This window comes from Sinocyclocheilus rhinocerous, unplaced genomic scaffold (genome assembly GCF_001515625.1).
Source record: "Sinocyclocheilus rhinocerous isolate Xijiao unplaced genomic scaffold, SAMN03320098_v1.1 scaffold714, whole genome shotgun sequence".
Taxonomy (NCBI): Eukaryota; Metazoa; Chordata; class Actinopteri; order Cypriniformes; family Cyprinidae; genus Sinocyclocheilus; species Sinocyclocheilus rhinocerous.
The window spans coordinates 710,617-732,819 of NW_015646165.1; the positions used below are offsets into that span (position 1 = coordinate 710,617).

Genomic DNA, 22,203 nt, shown 5'->3' on the forward strand with positions numbered 1-22,203 from the left:
TAATAATAATAATAATAATAATAATAATAATAGGAAGAAATTATGTTTCCATTGTCTTGCAGATATCACGCAGATTATGCCTCAAAAAGCGTCTAAAGTAAGGTTATCGTTTCTTTTACTATTATAAAAGAAGAAATTGATTTTGTTTTGAATAACAATATTTTAAAAACATCAACTGTATACCTGGGTTTCAAATCTACAATGTGTGTATATACACATCCAATTTCAGAATAACCATTTTATTTGGACTCACCAAACGTTCAATGTAACCTTTAATCCATGACACGGAAATAGCACAGAAAATGGGTGCATGATGCATGCAGTAGAAAACCCTCTCTAAATATGCATCGTTTGTTCTTCATGTCAGAACAATCTTATTCAACAGTCTTATTACCACAGTGATTATAATTTTAAGTAGTTACGTCCCATAAGATTATCTGGTAAATTGCACTAAAGTGCAAAACTTGAGTACGTTCACAAAAAAACAATTAAAACATGTAAACTCCAAAATCAACATTAGCTATATCAAACAAACATGAAAAAGGCACCAATACGCTTTCTCTGTACGGCTGTTTCCGTTGCTATACGGCTCATTTCATTGTAGCAGAGGCGCCTCAGCAAGCTGAAATTGGGTACAATCCAGCAACATTAAATTGATCTTATTCAAAAACGGCTATAGAATTTAGGTATTTTTGTCAAGTTATGTTTTTGCTATTTATTTTATCTACTTACTTTACTTTTTGCCAGGAAAAAGACTGGAAATATTTAGCGCACGCATTCGTTCTTTTTACAAATGCCACTTCAGTCATACTGCTTACATAATCTACCGAGATGTTTGCTTAATATTTGTTGATCAAACTGATTCGACGACCGTAAACTGAATGGCATTTATTGCGGATGCGGAAAGCAGATTTCCGGCCCATGGCATGTTGATGACAAGATAAAGGTATGTACTCACAACAAAACCTTTAATATGACACCGCGTGGCTGCTGCACGACTTTGTTTATAAGCAACATAGCGTTTTTAAATAACAAAAGGTTAACGCTCATGCTCAGGGTATGTCTGAAAGCATTGTGCTTTCACTCTAGTGGTGTTTTTCTTCTTTTTTGTATATATATGGCCTTTTTAAAACTATTACAGGATACCCTACTACATTAGCAAAAATCACAGTAATTATTTTCAGGACCTTACTCCGCAAACTGATGTACTTACACAAGAATATCTGGATATTAATGGTATAATCACTTTGAAGATGGGTCTAAGTTTAGGATTCATTCAAAGGTTTGACACAACAAACATCGAAAATGCCTATGTTCGCCCCGTCCACCAAATGATTAAACTTACTTAAAATACTTTGCTTGGCTACATCGCAAGAAAATGGCTATTTTTGTCAAAGACTATTAAGCGGATAATTTCTTATGAAGGGTGGTGTTATACAAATTTGTTATATGAATCGTTTTCGCATTACTAAATGAGTTGAAATGGTAATGCACCCTCAACGCAATTATTACATAAATTAATTGTATAATTCAGTGAAATATCTGGTGTACCTTAACTTCATATTAATGCTTGAATTTTGTCTACACCAATGGTACTGGAAACTTGGTTCCTATATATTGGACATACTAACTTGACCTTCAATTTGAAAGTTGCTCCCGCCCACTAAGACAGGGCTAACGCAAGGGGTGGGATCGGAAAGAAGGCCCCAAACATTGTATAAACAGTCAACCCCAATTGTTTGCAAATGAAGTTATTTTCTTCCAAACTGAATACTTGGTTATGAAATACTTAGTTATGAAGTAACATTAATTTAACAATTAATTTTGTTCTTTGACGCGACAACACTTTTTTCTTCTTCTTTTTTGCTCAGGTAGGTTGTTTTGCAGATGTTCTGCATATGACAAACATGTAACGGGGCCTTATTTTCAATATGTGTATCGTTTTTCTATGCAATTGTACCCTCACGCTGTAGCCGCATATGATATTTTCTAATCCTAAAAATTACTACAAGGGAATAAGGTCTGATACTGGTTGAAGCAGTGATATATGTAGTATACAAATACAAACATCATGGTTTACAGTTGTTTCGTAATAGCAGATAAAAAAATAAATAAAACAGACATGCAGTAAGTATACATGCTGTTGTTGTGGACATTTTGACGTCGTGCCGAAGCTTTATAGTAATAGAAAAACGTTCCATAGCTTAAGCAAATTTTGATTTGTTGATATGTTAAATGCTTAAAACATTTTATAATCCAAAAGCAATATACCAGTATGCTAAAATGCATGTCGGTTGCTAAGAAAAAAACTGTTAAGTACAATTTTTATTCGTATATTAAATATTAAATGCAACTGGAATGAAAGTTGACGTTGCTGCGAGTAATTAAACGACGCTACAAGTAGGTAAAGTGAATAAATACAAATAAAACGAACAAAAAAATAAAATACGTGTTGATTATTCCAAACTTAAGTTAATAAGTTAATTATTCTAGGCAAATACCACATAGACGAAGAAAATAGGAGGAACTAGTCTCCTCCATCACTACTGCCAAAACTGTATCGTTGCAACAGAAGATAAGGCTCAAACAACAATTGTCATGCAGAACCTATAAGAACTAAGACCAGTCGAACTAAGACCAATATCAATATTTTAAGAAACATTACAAACTACAATTTGGAACTAATTTACAAGATTCGTATTCTGCATTAGCACATTTTTTTTTGCACAATACAACTAAGAAATGTGCCAATAACTTTTTTTAAATAATCTTTTTATTCAGATGAAACAAGCCTGAAAGGACGTCATTTTTACAGTGCGGTTGCAATGATTGTGATTATTCGTCTATACGTCTTTTTTTAGGCCAAGCAAATGTTGATGCTGCTTAAATACAAAAGTAACCAAACCGTTGCATAAGCTAAATATTTAAGTTACTAGCAGGTTAAGGCGACCGTATACACGTTTATAGAGAGTGTTTATAAAACTACTCATTGTCAAGACATTTTTCTGTCTCACTCTCTTAGTTACAAGTAAACCCCCTTTCACAGACATACACACACACACACACACACACACACACACACTCACAAACGTGTGTGTAGTGCAAGCGACGCCAGAAGTAAGTTCTCCAGTCTCTACACGTTTGTGATAGGAGCAGAGGAGATCTAGAGCACTTAGTGAACCACATGACTACACAAGTTGTGTGTGAAGGGCACTGAGGTGCTCAATGACCTCTGAGCCGGGGAGACGAGTCGTCATAAACAGATTTGGTCAGTCTCAAAGTCAAAAGCGCCCCAAGCGCATAAAATGCCATTGTTACGATTGCAGCGCATTTGCTTGCAAGGAAGCCAATAGACTTGACACTAAGCTTTGGCTTTGGAACCATCTCTACCCTAAGATCCGCTTTATTTCCACTGAATCTTCAGTGATTCTCTATTAATTTAAATACAAAAAATGTATATAAAAAAAAAAAAAAACGTTACAAGAAAATAATAATATGTTACATATTACATTTGGTTTAACAATGTTTAACTCATGATCAACATTAGATTACAGGTTGGTCCTAAAATTCTAATGCATTTTTGTGCGTGAGCAATTAATCGTCAAGCAAAAATCTAAATCTTAGCAATCAAAAGGAAATGTACGCACACTAGATATTTTAGCAATGAACTATCAAAAGGCTGAAACCCGTTCCAAAAAGTTAACTAAACACAGTTACAAAACAGGCAAGCAAAGCATTTCATGTCCTTGCAGTTAGTCCTCACGGGGCCCTGTTTCGGCGTCTGTTCCATTTATCCACTAGGTGGATGTCTTTACCATTTTTAACCACTAGATAAAGCATATCAATATTGTTGCACTACATGTGGCCATGTTGGCAAACATTCAGATTGCAGTTTTCTCTTGAGTGTTCCAACAAATTGTTTTATGTAGTGACCTTATACTGAAATAATTAAGAGCCAATATGGTCAAAATAAGGATGGTGTCAAGCGCAATAATGTACATCTAATTTGTAATGAAATATTTCTGAAAACGGTAGTTCGAGCGCCTGAGTCGGCTTTTCTGCTATTGAATATAAAAATATGCTTAGGTAACAAAGTTACTCGATTCAAATACTAAAACTCATATGGTTGCCACAACACATACATCAGGACAGGTAAATAAAAGTAAGTTTAAAGACTTTATTATTCAGAAACTGTAGGTTACACATATATGGATACATTCATGAACTCGTAACATTATTTACAAGACATTTTTAATCGCAAGGTACAAAGGAATGCGACACTGGTGCATTCACAAAATTAGACAGAACAACACAGAAAAATTATACATCAGAGGCAATTTCACAAAACAATCCAAAGGGGGGAAACGTGACGATCGTTGTTATATAGTTGCTGATGATGCCATTCATATAATTGTATTTGCATTTTCTATAGATTCACAAAAATAGGATTTAAAGAAAATGCAAGTCGCCGAACTATCAGACCAATAACAAGAAAATAAAAATAACGTAGCACCGACTTCTGCCAAATTCGTTTATAATAATAATAATAATAATAATAATAATAAAGCACAAACGAATAAACTATATTTTATATGAAACCAACTTTTAACCATTTTCTTGACCGTATATTTTAAACGTTCTTTTCAGTTTTTTGATAAGGTGTTTTGAAATAAAACATGCGCCTTGTTGACAAAAAATTGTCGGAAAAACATTTGCTTTTTACCTTCTAACTACAGTCATTATAATCATGCAGCAAATATTAACTATTTCACTGACATATAATCCATGAGTTTAGTAAATAATGTTTCAAATTACACAATGGGTCCCGCTAATTAGCAAAACAGGCTTGTGAATTTTGGGATTTAGATCTGGTCTCCTCAGTATGATTGCTACTTCCATTACACTTATAAATGACGTAATCTTTGTTTTAATTTATAATTGCGCGTCTTCTTAATATTACTTGACCATGCATTTCGCTCAGAAGCATTGTTGTTGTGAATTAATTAACTAGACCTAAGCGAATATGTCCAAATAACGCAGATCAAGGGACAAGCAATCGTTAATGGAAAATTTATGCTGTTAAAAATGCAAATATGATAGAGACACCTCTAGTTTTTCACTATATCATGAATACATATTTTATTAGCAGTGTGTACGGCTTAGTTGCAGGCCTACCAATTTACACTTTGGCCAATATCTAGTTGTAGAAAGAAACTTCCTAACATTACTCAGAATGACATTTCACAGGCTAGATCAAAGTCTATTCATAAAAGCTGCTCTGTAATTGCAGTTTGGTTCTCAAGGGCCCAAGATATGAGTTGGGTCACTAACTTTGTGCCCGTGACCGTGCCATAGAACACGTGGCGATGACTGCGGAACGGAGATAAGACGTTGATGGCTTAACGCTGCCCACGCTTCTTATTGTCGAGTACTGAATTTGAAAGGCCCTTTCTTAGCGATAACTGGCAAAATAAAAACATAGATGGGAGATTGCGAACAGTTAAGGATTCTCGTTATGACCAAGTATGGCGTTTTTTCTAGCTTAGAACACTGATCATGGCACGAGTGTTATGTTATAATTTCAAAAATTGTTTTAACACTCCGACAATAAATATTTAGCAGTCTTTTCAGACTGATAAGAAAACTTTTTACTTGTCCGAAATGTTATCTCACAGCTTATATTTGTCTGAGTTTCTAACTAGCAGTTCATTACTTAATAAAGTGATTGATGGCTTAGACAGCTTGTTACTTTCAAAACTTAAACTAAAACATTCCCACCGTATTGCCCAAAATTTCTGGCCACGAACCCTCTTAAATAAACATCACATAGACCACACTGTATAAGCAGACTTCTGGAGCCATCATTTGGTCGCATACCCCTATTATGTTTGAATACTTATTCGCGTTTTCTGAATGCATCGTGGGGCAAGACTTTCAGAGTAAAATGGGCCAATGGCAGATTACCATTAACTGAATTCTGTTGTTGGACTACCATTAAGCAATGTATATTTTGTGCCTCCTTAAAAGAAGGACAAAGCCTGCTCCCTTAGCAACAGTCTCTTTTTCTTCATCCGCCGATTTTGGAACCAAATTTTAACCTGTTGGTCGCTGAGATTGAGCCTGTCAGACAGCTCCCTACGTCGCTGCCGGGTGATGAACTCGTTCAGCATGAACTCTCCCTCAAGCTCGGCCAGCTGCAGTTTGGAATAGGGCTTTCGCTTCTTGCGCGTCCGGGTGTGCATCGGGTACCACGGGGCACCTAGAGGGGGCAAAGCACGGGTTCATGAGAGAGCTTCAAACCATCTCCTAGGCCAGCACATCAAAATCTCTCCACATCTCGAAGCCACGTAAAATACAAATTTCTGGTGCATTTTGTGAGGCTGTTCACATGACAATTAGACGTTAATCAATAACAATCTGAAGTACAATGCAAGATGTCGATATGATGAATTTATCTGTTTACACAGAATTAATGCCTTAGAATGTTTTACCGTTCTAGTTAAAAGTACAGTAACGCGATAATTGTCCTGTTTGCAAGAACCCTACCTATTTAGCGGTTTCAAGGCATATTAAAATGACTTGCAGCACGACAACGATATTAATTCAGTTTACGAGTCATTAAAAAACGTCCTCTTTTTCTGTCAAAGCAACTGCCATTTTACAGATCTGTTCTACTTACTAAAATAACGCGAAAGCTTTGGCCAAACGTATATTTAACAACAATGACTATGCTTTTTATGCAAACGGCGTCAAACATTGGCAACGGGATTGCTGAATTTTATGATGTTGTGTTTACTGGTTGTATAAATGACTGAGCGCTTAAACTGGTGAACATGGAGCATTTTAGGGCAACCCCTAGTGGCCTTGAACAACCACGCAAGATCCATGCAGGAAAATCATAACAGTTGCCAGGGAATGCATAAATAAACTGTCATGCAAAAAAAAATAAAAAATGCTGGAGCAAGATATGAGTAATTGTACTATGTGCTTCTGTTGTCTTTCAGCTGAGATTAAATGCGAGGGACAAACCTCCTCCAGTGGCGATATTGCTTGCGTGGTTTCCTTGCGATAGCAGGGTTTGTGGGTCGCCTGCTGAAGTCTTTCCTCCTTCGTTTAGCATTGAAGAACTGGAGTCGGACTCCAAGGACTGACAGGATGGCGGGTCTTGGGTCAGTTGCTCGGTGCCATAATCATACTTTGAGAAGGTGCCACTGTTGCCCATCCCATTGTGCATCCCGTGATCAGACGATAATAATGTATCTCTTGCTCGCTCCTCTCGTTTGAGATTGTTGCTGTCTGAACACGGCTCTCTGGTGCTGCTGGAATTGCCATAATAACACTTGCTTTCCTCCAGTCGGGTAATTTCACAAGATCGATTAAAAGAGGGGTTAATGGATACGGGACTGCTAAAGTAAGACTGAGGATATCCATTGCACGACTCCGATGGATTCCACGGGAGAGAGCAAACATTGTCCCTTCTAGGGTACGAGAGAGACGGTAGCCCCGCCAGCTGTCCCCCTGAGGCTCTAAAATTCGGGAAGTAAAACCTGTCTCCAGTGTGGATGTTTACCAAAGGTCCCACAAACCCAGGATTAAGAAGATTATGCTCGCCCATTTCCGCGGGCCAGACCAACAGCTTCTAGTTTATTGCAATCTGACATTTAACGTAGTTAAACCTGGAGGTGCACCTGATTGGTCATCTCCACGTCACGTGCCGGAGCTTACTCGAACACTAGAAGGTGCCACCCACTTTGTCCATTTCAGACAAAACAAAACATTAACTTTTGTATTACGGGTTTTATATGCTTTTTAAAAATACTATAAAATATCTTATTAAAAACGTAAAATCTTGTTTTTTCATTTCCCCTAGCTCAAAGGTTCTAAACGGATCGTCTTTCACTTTCCTGTTTAGAAATATATAGAAGTGTCCCTGGCCTCGTTTAATCTTTATTACCTGGCAAAAAAATAAATAAATGAATAAAATAAAAAAATTAATTTTTCCCCCAAAAAGAGATCAAGAGATCATTTTTTCATCGAAACAGAGGGTTATTTCCACATTGTTTTCAAACAAATTACGGTTGAATTCAGTGTCATATAAAGATGTGATGTTCATCTTTTACAGGCTTGTTTTAAAGAAATACTGATGCTCAGTGCTGAACTCCACTCATATTTACTGTAGTGGGGTCAGCAGGTTGAAACCATTGGCTCCGTAAAAGAAGATGATATTCTATAAGAATTTTGTTTAAGACCGTAGCCTATATTTTAGATAATATGCTCTAGTACACCTCACATGAACAACTTTAACAGATACATCCTATAAATGCTCGTATAGTCAGACTCATGGAGGATTGTTACACATCTCACAATTCTTTTATTTGAATTTTACAAGCTGACAGAGGGCATTAAAATGATTCTGCCACTCCAAATACACCACACTAGATCGCATTAATTGATTTTTGATTGTAGATATATAAAGTAAATGCAAATATCCCTCATATCAACTGCAACGCAGTGTAATTGTCACGTGTGTATTAAGAACAAAATGGGGCGATGAAAGAGATTATTATGACAAAAGGACAATAATAACAGTACGCATTAAACCATCTGTCTCACACTGGAGTGTGTACGTAACGCAAAGTTGATATTATGCTAATTCAGTGTTAATCTAATCTTTCAGGCCTTTAGTTTTTAAATAGTATTTTCCCAATGTATTAATTATAAATCAATGTTATAAATACAATTATTTTTTAAATGTTAATTTTTAATCTGAGTGCATTTAGTGTCACAAAATATTGTTTTGAAATGTATACTTTTTTATCTCTACTTTGGAATGCGAATAACCATTACAAGTTAAAGGTTTTCAGATATGGATACAGTTGACATATATATATATAAAAAAATAGATTGTTTAATATACCTTCATAACTTTTTTTAACAACTGGCTTTTTTACGCGCTTGCGTAGCCTCTTGCCCATGCTCATGCTGATATAAGTGAGCAAATTATACTTGAATTCTTCTTTCATTTGAATAATTTACATTTTCCTTATTTATTGCAGGAGTCTTTGAGTAGCACAGTAACTTTGCGTTTGCTGCCAATCTAAAGTTTGTGTCAGTGTATCTGTGTGCGGGTGTGATTGTAATTATGATCATGGCCAACTTATTTATTTATTTTTGTTTAATCTACTTTCAAATAAACCGAGAAAAGCGAAATACCCACAAACAGCTTCATTAATGGCGATGGGTATAGGCTATAAATGCAAAGATACTGCGAAAGGAAATCCGGTGTTCAACTCATTACAAATATTGACGTAACACCTATAACAGAGACTCAAAACAACAAAGACTACAAACGTTGTCCTCTAAATTGCTCAAGAATGATTGCATCCAAATTTTAGGCACACATGTGCATGTTTTACGGCTAGAGTACTTTATACCAGATTCATGTAACCAATTAACATGCTATGCAACACTCCGTGCATATAAATTTTAAATGCTATCAGATATTTTACTAAAATATCCAACGTTGGAAATATCAGGACATTTCTGTGTTAAACATAAAAGTAATTACGAAATATGATACTATAGAGACCTGAAATTTAGTTACTACTTTGAGAAAACGCTCATGCTAATTAATAAACTAGTCAGTTATTTTGTTAGTTATTTCTGATTAGTTGTAGTGAGAATATTTTATTATTTCCCCCAAGAGCACAACAGAGAGCAAAACAAGTTGATGAGTGAGTGACTGGTTCTCCATGAGAATGAATGATATTTCAACAACTTAATTCAGTCACAAAAAATCGCTTCAAACAACCTGAATCTCTCAAATAATATCGCTTAGACACAGTAAAATGCTTATATTTTCTTACCGCAAGGATGGCCAAAGTTGAAATCTCCAAAATCTCTGGAAAATGGCTAAAATAGTTGTTAGTTCAAGGTCAGTGTCTAGTGCACTGTCTGCGCCGCTCTGAGATTGCGGTCTTGGAATCACTTTTCTGGCCAGACAGGGCCATAGCGTAAACAAAGGCCTTTTATTGTCTTTGATTTTGGAAGACAGGTTGGCTCACTGAATGCCTTGCGGTGAATGTCCTCCAAGGCCAATTTCTTAAAGGGAAAAACGTGCATTAAATGTGAATTAAATGCAAAATTCAAGTTCTAGAATACTTAAACTCGATTTAAAGAAAGGACAGTTTGATGACAGTTGGATATCCCAACAGACATTGAAAACTAATAATAGTAATGGCCACTACAGTAATAGTAAATTAAAATCATGACAATTTAATTCAATCGCAACTTTACAAAGACACGTATAAAGAAATAAAAACGCGACTGTTACGCAACTTCCAGAAAAAAAGTGTGTATGAACACACAAATGAAAGTGCTTGCACTATTGCATATTTATCAGTTTTACTACAATTACAGGTAGGAAGTTTGCTTAAATTAAGTCGATATCAATTGAATGTAAAGAAAAAGACCATGGTAAAGTGATTAAACAAATTAATAGGATGTTTGCGAAACACTTACGGAGTTTGAAAATTGCAAACCTGAACTCAGATTTAACCTTTTGTTTCTAAATTTATTTGTTTATTTATTTATTATTTTATTTTCAGGTACTATGCAATTATATACTTCGAGCTGGGAATTTTACAAAATACAAAGAGAAACAAAAACATTTACAGACGCAAATCTGCGTCTCATTTTAACAGACGCATTTACAATATATATCTATATATCATATAATATATAACATATGTATAACATATTAAATACATATTAAATACAGTTGAGAATTAAATCAGCCGCACCATATTTCAATGAACGACTCTATTCAATTCAATGTGTGTCCCCATGCCTTTCCATGAACACTAGCAATTCTTGAAATATATACTATAAGCTACATATTAGTAGTTTAGCTATACTTCCTCTTAAATTAAACACACATATCCTGTAAGAGGACGTGCGCCAGACACAAATTGTCTACATAAAGACCGCTGCAAAGCATGTCTTCGTGCTGAATCTACACTGCTCACTTCCTGATATTTCCAGCATACGCCACCAGAGGTTATCAGCCCCCTTTCTTCTCAACCCGCTGATCTCTCTCCTCGCATTCCAGCTGGTCTGTTTAGAATCGGCGAAAAAAAAAAAAAAAACTAACGTGAGCCCGTGTGTTTGGCTGAACAGGCCTTTCGCATTAAACATCTATTATTTAAGTAGCACATTGATCACAACCATATAGTTCTGAAGATAGTTTATTTCTATATTTATTGTTCTCAGATTCCAGCATTGGTAGAGATATGTGCCACCAGAAACGTGCCTGCTTTATGCGTATATCCTTTATTTATTTTTTTAAAAATGTATACGTGTGTGCTTAAATCAATTTGGACAGCAAGCTAAGAATCTGTTTTAGGGGCATATTATTACAACATCATTTGTTGTTGAGATTGCAATTAATAAACCAATGCAGTGGTGAAAAGCAGTTGTTACACGACAAAAATTAGCACAGCAAATTTACGTAACAGATTTCTATATTACAATACCACCATCTGTCATATATAAAACCAGCAAGTGTTATTAAAATTATAGTCAAAACAATAAAATTATTTCTATCGAATTAATAACAAAAATAGTGCTACACAAAACAAATCTACTTACTAACTAAACTACTTACAGATAATTATGAGAAATACTGTCTTTTTTAATAATTTTTTAATAATCTGTTCAGAATTTATATTCAGACTTTAGAAATCCTACAATTTAAATAATTCTATACTTTTTGCAGAGAGCATAAAATGATGAAATATTTACATTATGCAATAAATTAACGAAAACAAGGGCATTTGAAAAATTTTAAAGCGTGGTGTGTGTGTGTGTGTGTGTGAAGCTCAAGTGAGTAGGGGAAAAAACATATTGAGAAAACTTTTCCTTTTCCCCGCATTGCTAATAATAGATCTATGCATATATTGAAAAGGCCTTGCGCCTAGCTTGACAGAGCAAGTGCATCAATAAAAGACCATAAAATAAATGCATACAGTTCTATATCTATAAACATACTACTCATTTCCATATTAAAAACACCAAGGCATTGTGCATATTCACTACAAATAAATAAACTAGCTATACCTTTTGACGTGACCCTGGATGCATCTCTTGATATTTGGGAAGTAGTACCCATCATTCCTCGGCGCGCCTATGGAAATAAAACAAGATGACATCTCTGTGAACACTGTCTTTTGCAGACGTAAATGCACTGCCTGCCTTCGTGGTCAATAAAGCCTACACCTCATGATGAGAGAATACAACCATTGGTGGTTTAAAACTTATACGGGCAAGGGATCGCAGAAGAGAAAAATCAGAGTGGTCAATTGTTATGAGAAGTAAAAAAAAAACCGAGTGTACATGTTCACACTGACAAGGATATTGGATTATCAGAGCATTTTATTTTTTTATGTATTTATGGTATGTCATTAACTCTCGCCGTCTAGACAGGGAAATAACACCTTGTTTGCCCGAAAACAAACCACAGGCAGTGGTGTCCAGCCCCTCTGTTTATTATTCACAAGACTCTGTGATGTCAAGGTCAAAGCGACAGCATAGTCATGGTCAAGGGTAACGCGCGATCACGTGACGTTATAACAGAAGGCCTAACTATCGTGCAGTTAACATCAAATTTCTCACTCCTCAAAGTAACCAACTTCTGCACATCCCTGATAGTTGACAGATGACAAAAAGTTTTATCAGTAACCGGGTGTGTGCCTCATAGGCCTAGGTGTTACCGAGGGATTAAAAGTTCCTAAGTATACACCACATTACAGAGTTTCTTATATTCACACAAGATCTATTTTTGCTCATATACGCCCTTCGACTGTACATTTAACAGCACTTCTAGTTTATTAAGGCAAGTTAGCTATTATAGCCTGGTTAAAACTATACACATATATACACATATACATATATATATATATATATATGTGTGTGTGTGTGTGTGTGTGTGTGTGTGTGTATATATATATATATATGTGTGTGTATATATATATATATACACACACATATATATATATATATACACACACACACACACACACACATAATGTATGTAGCCTATATATGTATGTGTGTGTGTGTGTGTAAAGATCAACTGCGATCAAAAAATCAGAAACCTTTAGTTTAAATAAAAATCAACAAGCCTATTTTCTAGATCTTAGAAGATTAACTCAGCTAAAATCTGTTTAAAAACATAATTTGTTGACACGATATTAATTAAATCATGATTAATTATCCTCTCCTGATTATTGTAAGACTCATAAGAACTGTCCGGTACACCACCGTCTTTAGCAAATTAGTTATAACAGGAAGTTGACAGCATTTAATTTATTCCTTGAATGTAGCCTAAGAAAAAGTCATAAGAAAAAGTAGTTAAAAGAAATTAGACCATTAACAGTGCTTCAGGTAGTTTATTTTATTTAATAAATATTGAAAAGTTAATTATAAGTTGATAAAGGAAATGTTTAAGCATTAGATGAATGCTATGCTTCCGACCATACATAATCCTTGTGATCCAGTAGGAAACGGTGAAGATCATACTGTATCTAAATGTTGCTGTGGCATATTCGTAGTGACATTTCATCGAAAATTCGCTTTTTTTCGTATTTATTGTTCAAAAACATTAGTTAAATTGTGGTAAAATTACCGACAAATGGAGCAGACTTTTAAATCGAGCACTTACTCTAAATTAACGATAATATTGAATATAATTATAATGAAGAATTATATTGTTAGCACTATACTTAAGTAAATAAACACTACGCGCATTGTGTAGTGCACTGCTTGAATTATTAAAATATGCAAGGACTACTGGAAGCCCCGTCGCTTGAGCGTTCTGGTTCAAATTAAACTCGGCGTTCAATTTTGTACTGCTAACATTTAAACTATGTATCTAAATCGACTGTTTGAGTAAAAAGTTTACTGATCATACTATATCATTTGCAATCGTCAATACTATCCTGTCTTGTCACTAATATGAAAGTTGTGTGTTTTTTTCCACTATATTTTAGGTAACCCCGAGCAACTACTATCGATGAATAAAGTTCTTTGCAATATGTAGCCTACGCACATGAAGTCTATTGAAAACCCCTCACCAAAATGACACAAAAACATCGCATCTATTGTAAGAGCTCACTTGCAAGCTTTATCAAACAGATGGACACATATGTATCTATGGAAGCGGCCATAAATGGGCCACCTCTGTCACTGATAATTGAAATGCATTGATTCACTACAAGCAACATTCCATTGTCATATTTATTTATGAAATATGTCTCAATTCAGTACTTTAGGAATTGAACACCACAATACAGTTCACATACTGCACGAAAAGAGATACAGACAAGTTGTGTGAACAGCTCCAATGCTTTACGATATATATTTCTATATAAAAACAAAAAGGTTGTGCATTAATGTTTAATACTAAATGATTTTAAATGCTTACAATCATTCCAGTTGCATGGCAGAGTCATATCCTTCACTGCTAGTCATTAACTCTCGCCGTCTAGACAGGGAAATAACACCTTGTTTGCCCGAAAACAAACCACAGGCAGTGGTGTCCAGCCCCTCTGTTTATTATTCACAAGACTCTGTGATGTCAAGGTCAAAGCGACAGCATAGTCATGGTCAAGGGTAACGCGCGATCACGTGACGTTATAACAGAAGGCCTAACTATCGTGCAGTTAACATCAAATTTCTCACTCCTCAAAGTAACCAACTTCTGCACATCCCTGATAGTTGACAGATGACAAAAAGTTTTATCAGTAACCGGGTGTGTGCCTCATAGGCCTAGGTGTTACCGAGGGATTAAAAGTTCCTAAGTATACACCACATTACAGAGTTTCTTATATTCACACAAGATCTATTTTTGCTCATATACGCCCTTCGACTGTACATTTAACAGCACTTCTAGTTTATTAAGGCAAGTTAGCTATTATAGCCTGGTTAAAACTATACACATATATACACATATACATATATATATATATATATATATGTGTGTGTGTGTATATATATATATATGTGTGAACAGCTCCAATGCTTTACGATATATATTTCTATATAAAAACAAAAAGGTTGTGCATTAATGTTTAATACTAAATGATTTTAAATGCTTACAATCATTCCAGTTGCATGGCAGAGTCATATCCTTCACTGCTAATAGGGACATATACAAATGATCTTGAAACATTCCTTTTTTACAGACCTGTCATACGCGAAATCTAAATTAAATAATAGAAGCCTTAAACTGTACAGTTAACATTAGCAGCCTGGTTTACCCTCGGGCATTAAAAAGCAATGTATCCCACAGTGATCCATATAGCTTTTGAAGTCTCGCAGGCTCATTCAAGCAAAATCTTTGTAATTTCCACGAAAAACAAATGACGGTTCTATGATCCAGTTCAACATTTGCTACAGCCTTTCGAGAGTTCATACAAGTCTTGATTCTACCAAAGTGTCTCACAGAATTTTTTTTGTTTCTCTCTCTCTCTCTCTCTTCTCGTGCGTGTTGAGCACCTCGAGTGTTTTCTGCTGGCTGGTTGGCTTTGACGCACTCAGGAAGAGATGCAGAAGGCTCGCTTCTCCCTTTATTTTCAGATGCACGTAAACCATGTGTCTCTTTGATATTTGTGTAATTTTAAATATTTATTATTTATATATGTACATTCATAGAAAAGGACGAAGTTGAAATGTTTTCTTTTTTTCTGCATTTTCACAGTTTTGTATCATATGCCCAAAAAGCTAAAGAGTGAGCGGTTATGGTATTGTGTGCATGATTTAAATTAAATAAAGTGAAAGAAGACAGGTTAGGCTTGAGGCTGCCCGGATGTTCTTCATTCACGATTTCTGAACAGAGGTAAATATCAGACTTTCTGGACAGAAGGGTATAAACTGGCGGGAAAAAAAGCACGAAACATACATCAAGTATGCATGTGATTATTAGTCTTGGATTTACAGACAAACTTTTTCTCCTTCACTCTGCGGTTCTGGAACCAAATAGTAACTTGGCGTTCTGAGAGGTTGGTTGTCGCAGAGATGCGTCGTCTCTTGTCTTTGGTGATAAACTTGCTTGCTGCATACTCTTTTTCCAGTTCCTTTAGTTGCATCTTGGTGTAGGGAACACGCTTTTTGCGCCCTCGACGATAACTGCTGACTTCTGGCTGCAACGGAACAACATCTAAAAAAACAAAACATAAATGAAAATATTATTATAACCTGTTATGCCTAGTGAGACACAAATGAAAGATTACGAAAGTTTGGTTCAATTCGACACTTTGGGGAAACACCATGAGTTTGGCTATTTAATTAAGTATTTAATTGTTTCGTCAAATGAATTAAATATCTGGGGGCAATACTGTCAAATAAACAAAGAGGTAGCTATGTTCCTTTTATGAGCTACTTTGTTTATTGAATCAAAAATAATATATATATAAAAAATAATATTAACTACTGATATATCTATAGGTGGATGGGAGATATTTTTCGATCCATTTTACGATGCATCAGGTTTTGTTTTTTTCTTTCCAAGCATTGGAGTAGCCTAACAGAACAAGTTTTTAACCAGCACTGATATACAGATAACAATAAATATTTCTCGAGTAAAGTTTGGATGGATGGGGTTTGTGAAAAGACCAAATCACCCTGAATTTAAATTCTTGCTAAAACGCCAGGATTGTGGGTAGCATTGACAAGTGTTTGTCAGTTATAATGCAGTATACTATTATGTAAAATCACGTATACCTTAATTATAATGTGTATTATAAATCAGTACTAACGCCCAGCAACATTATTTTTCCAAAATCACAACCTGACTGTGGCACAGTAAAGGTAACATAAGGTGAAGGATATTAGGCTACTCTGGCAGCTGATGCACAGACACATTCAGATGTGTTCTAGGATTTTCCCTGTTAGTAAACTGGTACATAATGTTTTAGACAGAGGCATGTCCTCTGCTCTTCTGTCAGCCACGAATTATTGTCTAACGGTCCCAAACACACTTGAAGAAACTGTAAAGAACTGTTTTTTTGGCATGTACGAAAACAGCATTAGATGTTTTTCATCAAAAGGACTGCATTAAACAAGCACATTTTGTTATATCCTTATTTGTGACTATATGAATATATGGCTACCTGTGTATGTGACCTCTTCTAGGGGGAAGGGTTGCTAAACGGGTCAGGGGCGTGATGGTGGTGACAATTCACTAGATCTGAAATTACAGTGAATACCTACATAGCACTGGTAATTTTGATTTGCCACAGCTGAGTAACAATACTGAATGACTGAGTTGGCGTTTGCATCATATGCAATATTTTTGCTCACAGCTAAAATCAATAACTTGACTACAGAACGTCAGCTGCTCTTAGGGGAAAAAATGCTGCACCATGGCATTCGCAAAATGTCCATAACAGATTGCGGGGCACCACTCCCGATCACTGCTGACAAAGATTTATATGCGTGCTACAAATAAGAACCTTCTGTATTATCACACGGGAGGAGCAAAGGTAGAAAGTATTGCCATACCCCAGTTCCAAATTGCGTGACTTTCCTAGCTTTAGAATCCTGTGACTCAATAATATTCGAGTTAATATATGACTAACCTCTGTAACCAGATACGTCCCTCAAACATTGTACTATTTTATGTAAGACGTAGTAAATAAAAAGTATATTTTAGGCGAACTAAACTCAGTCTTGCGGAAACTTGTTGAGTTTAGGATTCGCTCAAATTCTTGTTGTGGAAAGCCAATTGAACATTTACCGACTGTCACATGTCAAGAATGAACAGAACAAAATCTACACATTTGGCAGGTTCATGCAGACCTTCTGGATGCGCAATCTTAATCCATTATGTAGAGTTGTGAGTTGAAAGCTCTTATCAACGGATTACTTTTCGTGAAGAATATATATTTACACATTTCATTTAGGCGAATACTTTGCACGTTCAGTTGGGGAAAAGTATATCATATCATAACAGGAAGTCGTATCATCCCTTTATTACATATGCATTTTTCATTCTTTCATGGTTACACAGCTATGGCAAGACATACCTGGAAACGGAGATTTCCAAAGATGAGAAGACTGTGTTTGCTCCTTTGAACAGTACACCTGCCCATCCCAGCCATTCGACAGAGCCCAGTGTTGATATCCATCCATGGGGATCAATGCATCGTGACGTGGCTCGGGATGCGCACTAATACTGGGGACCACCGACATGTCTAGATATCCTGGAACCGCCTGGTACGAGCTGGCAAAACTCGGGTAGAAAGCAAACTCTTTTGCCCTGCTGGAGAGCTCCTCCGTGGGCAAGGCGCTGCTCGTCTCGGCATATTTTTCTGCGGGATGGTATGAACATGGTTTCTGCTGCAAGTTCACGTTGTGCGAGTGAGATAATCTGCAACCGTAGTAAGGGTTTCCAAAGGGATAGCCGTAACTCAGAGAGGCGCTAGATGACGTCTGTGGAGCGGGGCACTGTCGCCCAGTTTCAGGGGAGGATATATCCGAGTACACGGATCCCTGGTGAGTCGCTATGGTGCCGGAATGCCGCCCCAGCGCGGGGTGTGAGATCAGTTCCCTGCAATGAGTCGCAGGGCAATTCCCGCTCAATCCTTCCATAATTTGGTTTTTATTCTGGTTATTTTCATTCGGGCTTTTTTCATACACGTACATCAAGGTGTCCGCCCAGCGTGGATGCAGGACCAGCGAAGTCGTCATATCACGGGCTGCCGATGCTTTTTAAAAGTCGCCTACTCCAAGACTGATACCTCATTTCCAAGTACATTTTACGTACGCGCATGCGCACGACTACATCCATGTGTCCAGTTCATTAAAGCGCAGGCACGTGATATGCTAACTATCCCAAAGAGACTGGGTTGTGGGTGGGAAGAATAATCCCTTTAAACAACTACTGGCTCACGTTTCACGCCTGGTTTCTAAGGTTTTCGGTGACCAGGCATTGGCTAAGAGAGTTGGAGATAACTGTTCTTAAAGGGGAAGGCTTTAAGCTAAGGGGGAACGAAAACAACCTCAACAATTCGGCCGACAAATGTCCGAGCACTTCTATGCATTTATATGCACTGTTTTTAATTTAACCTTCATTATCTACAATCTCAAACGCAGCATATCAGTAACAACATTAATATATACATAAATATATACATACAGGGAAACGTGCATAAATTCATAGTTTTACAGAATAGGAGTAGCATAAGAAAATTATGCATTATAGAAATCGTATGAATTCAGTTATTTTATTGCAATAAAAGCAGCTGTTCGTTATCGTCATTAACCTGGAGGAAAGGATTCACTTCCGACTGCATTTGAGGGGAAATACTTGCGTTATTTAATATACGAATGAACTGCTGTGCTGTAACATATATTTTAAGGGACAAATCAACAACAAAATAACTATTAATAAAAATACCTATAATACTCTGCAAACAAAAATGCAAAAAAACAAAACAAAAAACAACAACACTACAAACAGAAAAAAACATCCTACACAGGGCAAAAAAAAAAGCATTAGTGTGCTCTGTCATGTTATTTCATGTATTTTTCATTATGAAAATAATGTCGTATGATCATGATTCTTTTTTTAATTGTTTTCCATCGATTTGTATGTTTGTGTAGCACTGTTATAAAATAATTTTCCTACATATTCAGTTACACAATTGCAGTTTTAAGAGTTGTTTTAATTATTATTTTCGACGTACCCTCCAACATTTAGGAACGCGTGCTGATGTGTACATAGTTTTGTATGAGATCAACAAAGCAATGACAATCAGCAAAATATACGGCTGAAATTTTTTTTGAAATTTAAGTATGGATACATTTTCACATTCTTTATTAACATCACTCTCTCCCATTGATTTAAAATGTCCAATGTCAGGATTACACAATACACATACAAAAATATTTGCAGTTTTTGCAAGCATGGTAGTTGTTTATTATTATATGCTGCATTTTTATTTGAATACTAGAATGTAGAATACATTGAATCAGATCCAGCTAGTGTCATGACAAGAAAGAATGCATCGCCACTGTACAAGATTTTCTTCCGGTCTGATGTGGCACATTTACAATGCAACGTTTCATGAGGAATGAATAAGAGAGTCCCATACTCTGTTAAAACATTCCTGTTATTAGTTTCAATTGTGTAGCGTCGAGACAGAGACGGTCTTTGTGCATTATAAAATCTGAACTGTTTTTAACTTTTAGACAGTGTTGTGTGTTTTGTGCGTTAGATATAATTTTGATGAGTTCATTGATTATTCTTATTTGCAAAGATAAATCCAACGTTGACTTCACAGACTGAAGAATGGACAAATCTTACAAATGGCAGCTGCATGGAAGTCCAAGGTCAAGGTAAAAAAAAAAAAACGCAGACAAACAGGGTCGTAATCAGAGTCTAGACTGACAAGAATGAACTTCACACTCGTATGCATGCAAACTCGCTGTAGCTTGAAAGGCTTTGAGATACAGCTTGGGAAAACGGAAAAGAAACTGGCAAACAATCCAAGAGGGCCCCGAATTAAATTTCGCCTTTTTAAAGTGCACCGGCAACTGTTAAACTGTTACGAGTAGGAAGACAAATACGACAAAAAATGCAGAAATCCCCTTCCGGTGAATCTTCATTCTTCTTCTCGTATTTCTGTGAAGTGTTCCTCTGTATGACATTTTATGGAACTTCTTGCTAACTCGTCTGACTTATATTATCCAGATTTGTTGACATTAATTAAACGAGTTGCGCTACATTAACCATGTTTGTCACAAATCACAGAAAAATTGTTTATACTGATATAATAATGTACAATATTTCTTTACATTTTCTTCCTCAAACCAGCAAATTATTGATGTGAAAACATAAAAATGTAAAGTAAGAGGCAGGCAAAAGAGTTTTGGTCGAACATTTGCTAACTTATTTTTCTATATGATGTAGGGCAGAACTTGCAATAGCTTATGCAGTAAACTAGTAATTTTACCTTGGATTATCTTTTTGAAGAGCTCACTTTGATTTGTCAACTGCAAATAACTTCAAAAGTACATTTCTAACAATTATATCGGGAACGATCCCTGTTAAACAGCACTGTTATAACAAGAATAACACAACTTATCTCTTATTATAACAAAATCCAAGTGATATGAAAAGTAAATCTATTCGTCAATGCAAATACATTTCCATTATTTACACAACGTTTGATTAATTTCATATTCAAGGTCGCACTCCACACGCGGCAACGTTGTGCTCAGATTATTGCTTCATGTACAAGTTGAAAATATTAATTTAAAACACACGTATGAATCAATAAAATAAGTTTGAATATGTAGGTATATTCATAAAAAGATTTGAAATAGCGCTCATTTAAAAGGCTCTGTTGACATCTGCCATTCCTGTCTGTTATTAGTCCGAAATATGCATTTTATTACACGTGTGTAGTTTACAATTAAATTAAACGCATCTCCTCTCTAACACCGTATCATAATGATACTGCGTATGTGTAAGCTCATGTACTAGTTTGGAAATGTTTTGCAAATCAGTTCAAATTACACTTCACCCTCAATAAAATATATGAACATTTTCGACACTTTGTGAAATAGCCTACAAGATCCAATATAGCTACATTACAGTTGCGCATTAGCAAGTCTACAGCCAAATCAGTGAGCATTGTTTGAATAACAGTAAGAGCGCTAAAATGGGAGCATTAACACACTGCGCCTTTCAAATTGTGACCACAGTGTCGAACTGGAAGAGGATCCAGTGAGTGCCCCTGTGTCTGTGTCAGTTTGTCTCTACGTGAACGTGCGCCTGTGATTGGGGATGCGTAGGAAAAGTACAACGACTGATTTCAAATATTACAAATATATATTTCTCTTAACACTGAACGTTTCCTTAAAACTGAGTACATCTAGAAATGCACATCTCTGCGTGTTTCAATCTATGTTACAAATATCGCTTTCTCTAGTCTTTGGCTTTGATGTTTTCACTTCTGTTGCAAAGAAACCACAGGTGCAAACTGAAATACATATATTCATGCCCTTTCATTCTCAATTAAATTACCGTTGTGGTGGAATGCACACTGAATTATCAGCTTCTTAATCACAGTCCCAAATACATAATACAACCAGAAATCTGAACTTTTTTTTTTTAAAACTGACTTTTATAATTACACT

At 35.9% G+C, this 22,203-nt stretch overlaps 2 protein-coding genes across 2 annotated transcripts; both read right to left on the reverse strand.

Moving 5' to 3' along the window:
• Positions 1-5,322: 5,322 nt before the first annotated feature.
• Positions 5,323-7,743, reverse strand: LOC107707010 (homeobox protein Hox-C12a-like). The gene is made up of 2 exons (XM_016510877.1): positions 7,030-7,743; positions 5,323-6,259 (listed from the first exon to the last, which is right to left on the reverse strand). Exons 1-2 carry the CDS (start codon positions 7,613-7,615, stop codon positions 6,021-6,023), a joined length of 825 nt encoding a protein of 274 aa, XP_016366363.1. The 5' UTR covers positions 7,616-7,743; the 3' UTR covers positions 5,323-6,020.
• Positions 7,744-15,503: 7,760 nt separating this feature from the next.
• On the reverse strand, positions 15,504-18,813 carry LOC107707009 (homeobox protein Hox-C13a-like). Its single transcript, XM_016510876.1, has 2 exons — positions 18,084-18,813; positions 15,504-16,216 (listed from the first exon to the last, which is right to left on the reverse strand). The coding sequence occupies exons 1-2, from the start codon at positions 18,745-18,747 to the stop codon at positions 15,960-15,962; spliced, it is 921 nt and encodes a 306-aa protein (XP_016366362.1). The 5' UTR covers positions 18,748-18,813; the 3' UTR covers positions 15,504-15,959.
• Between the last annotated feature and the right edge of the window lie 3,390 nt (positions 18,814-22,203).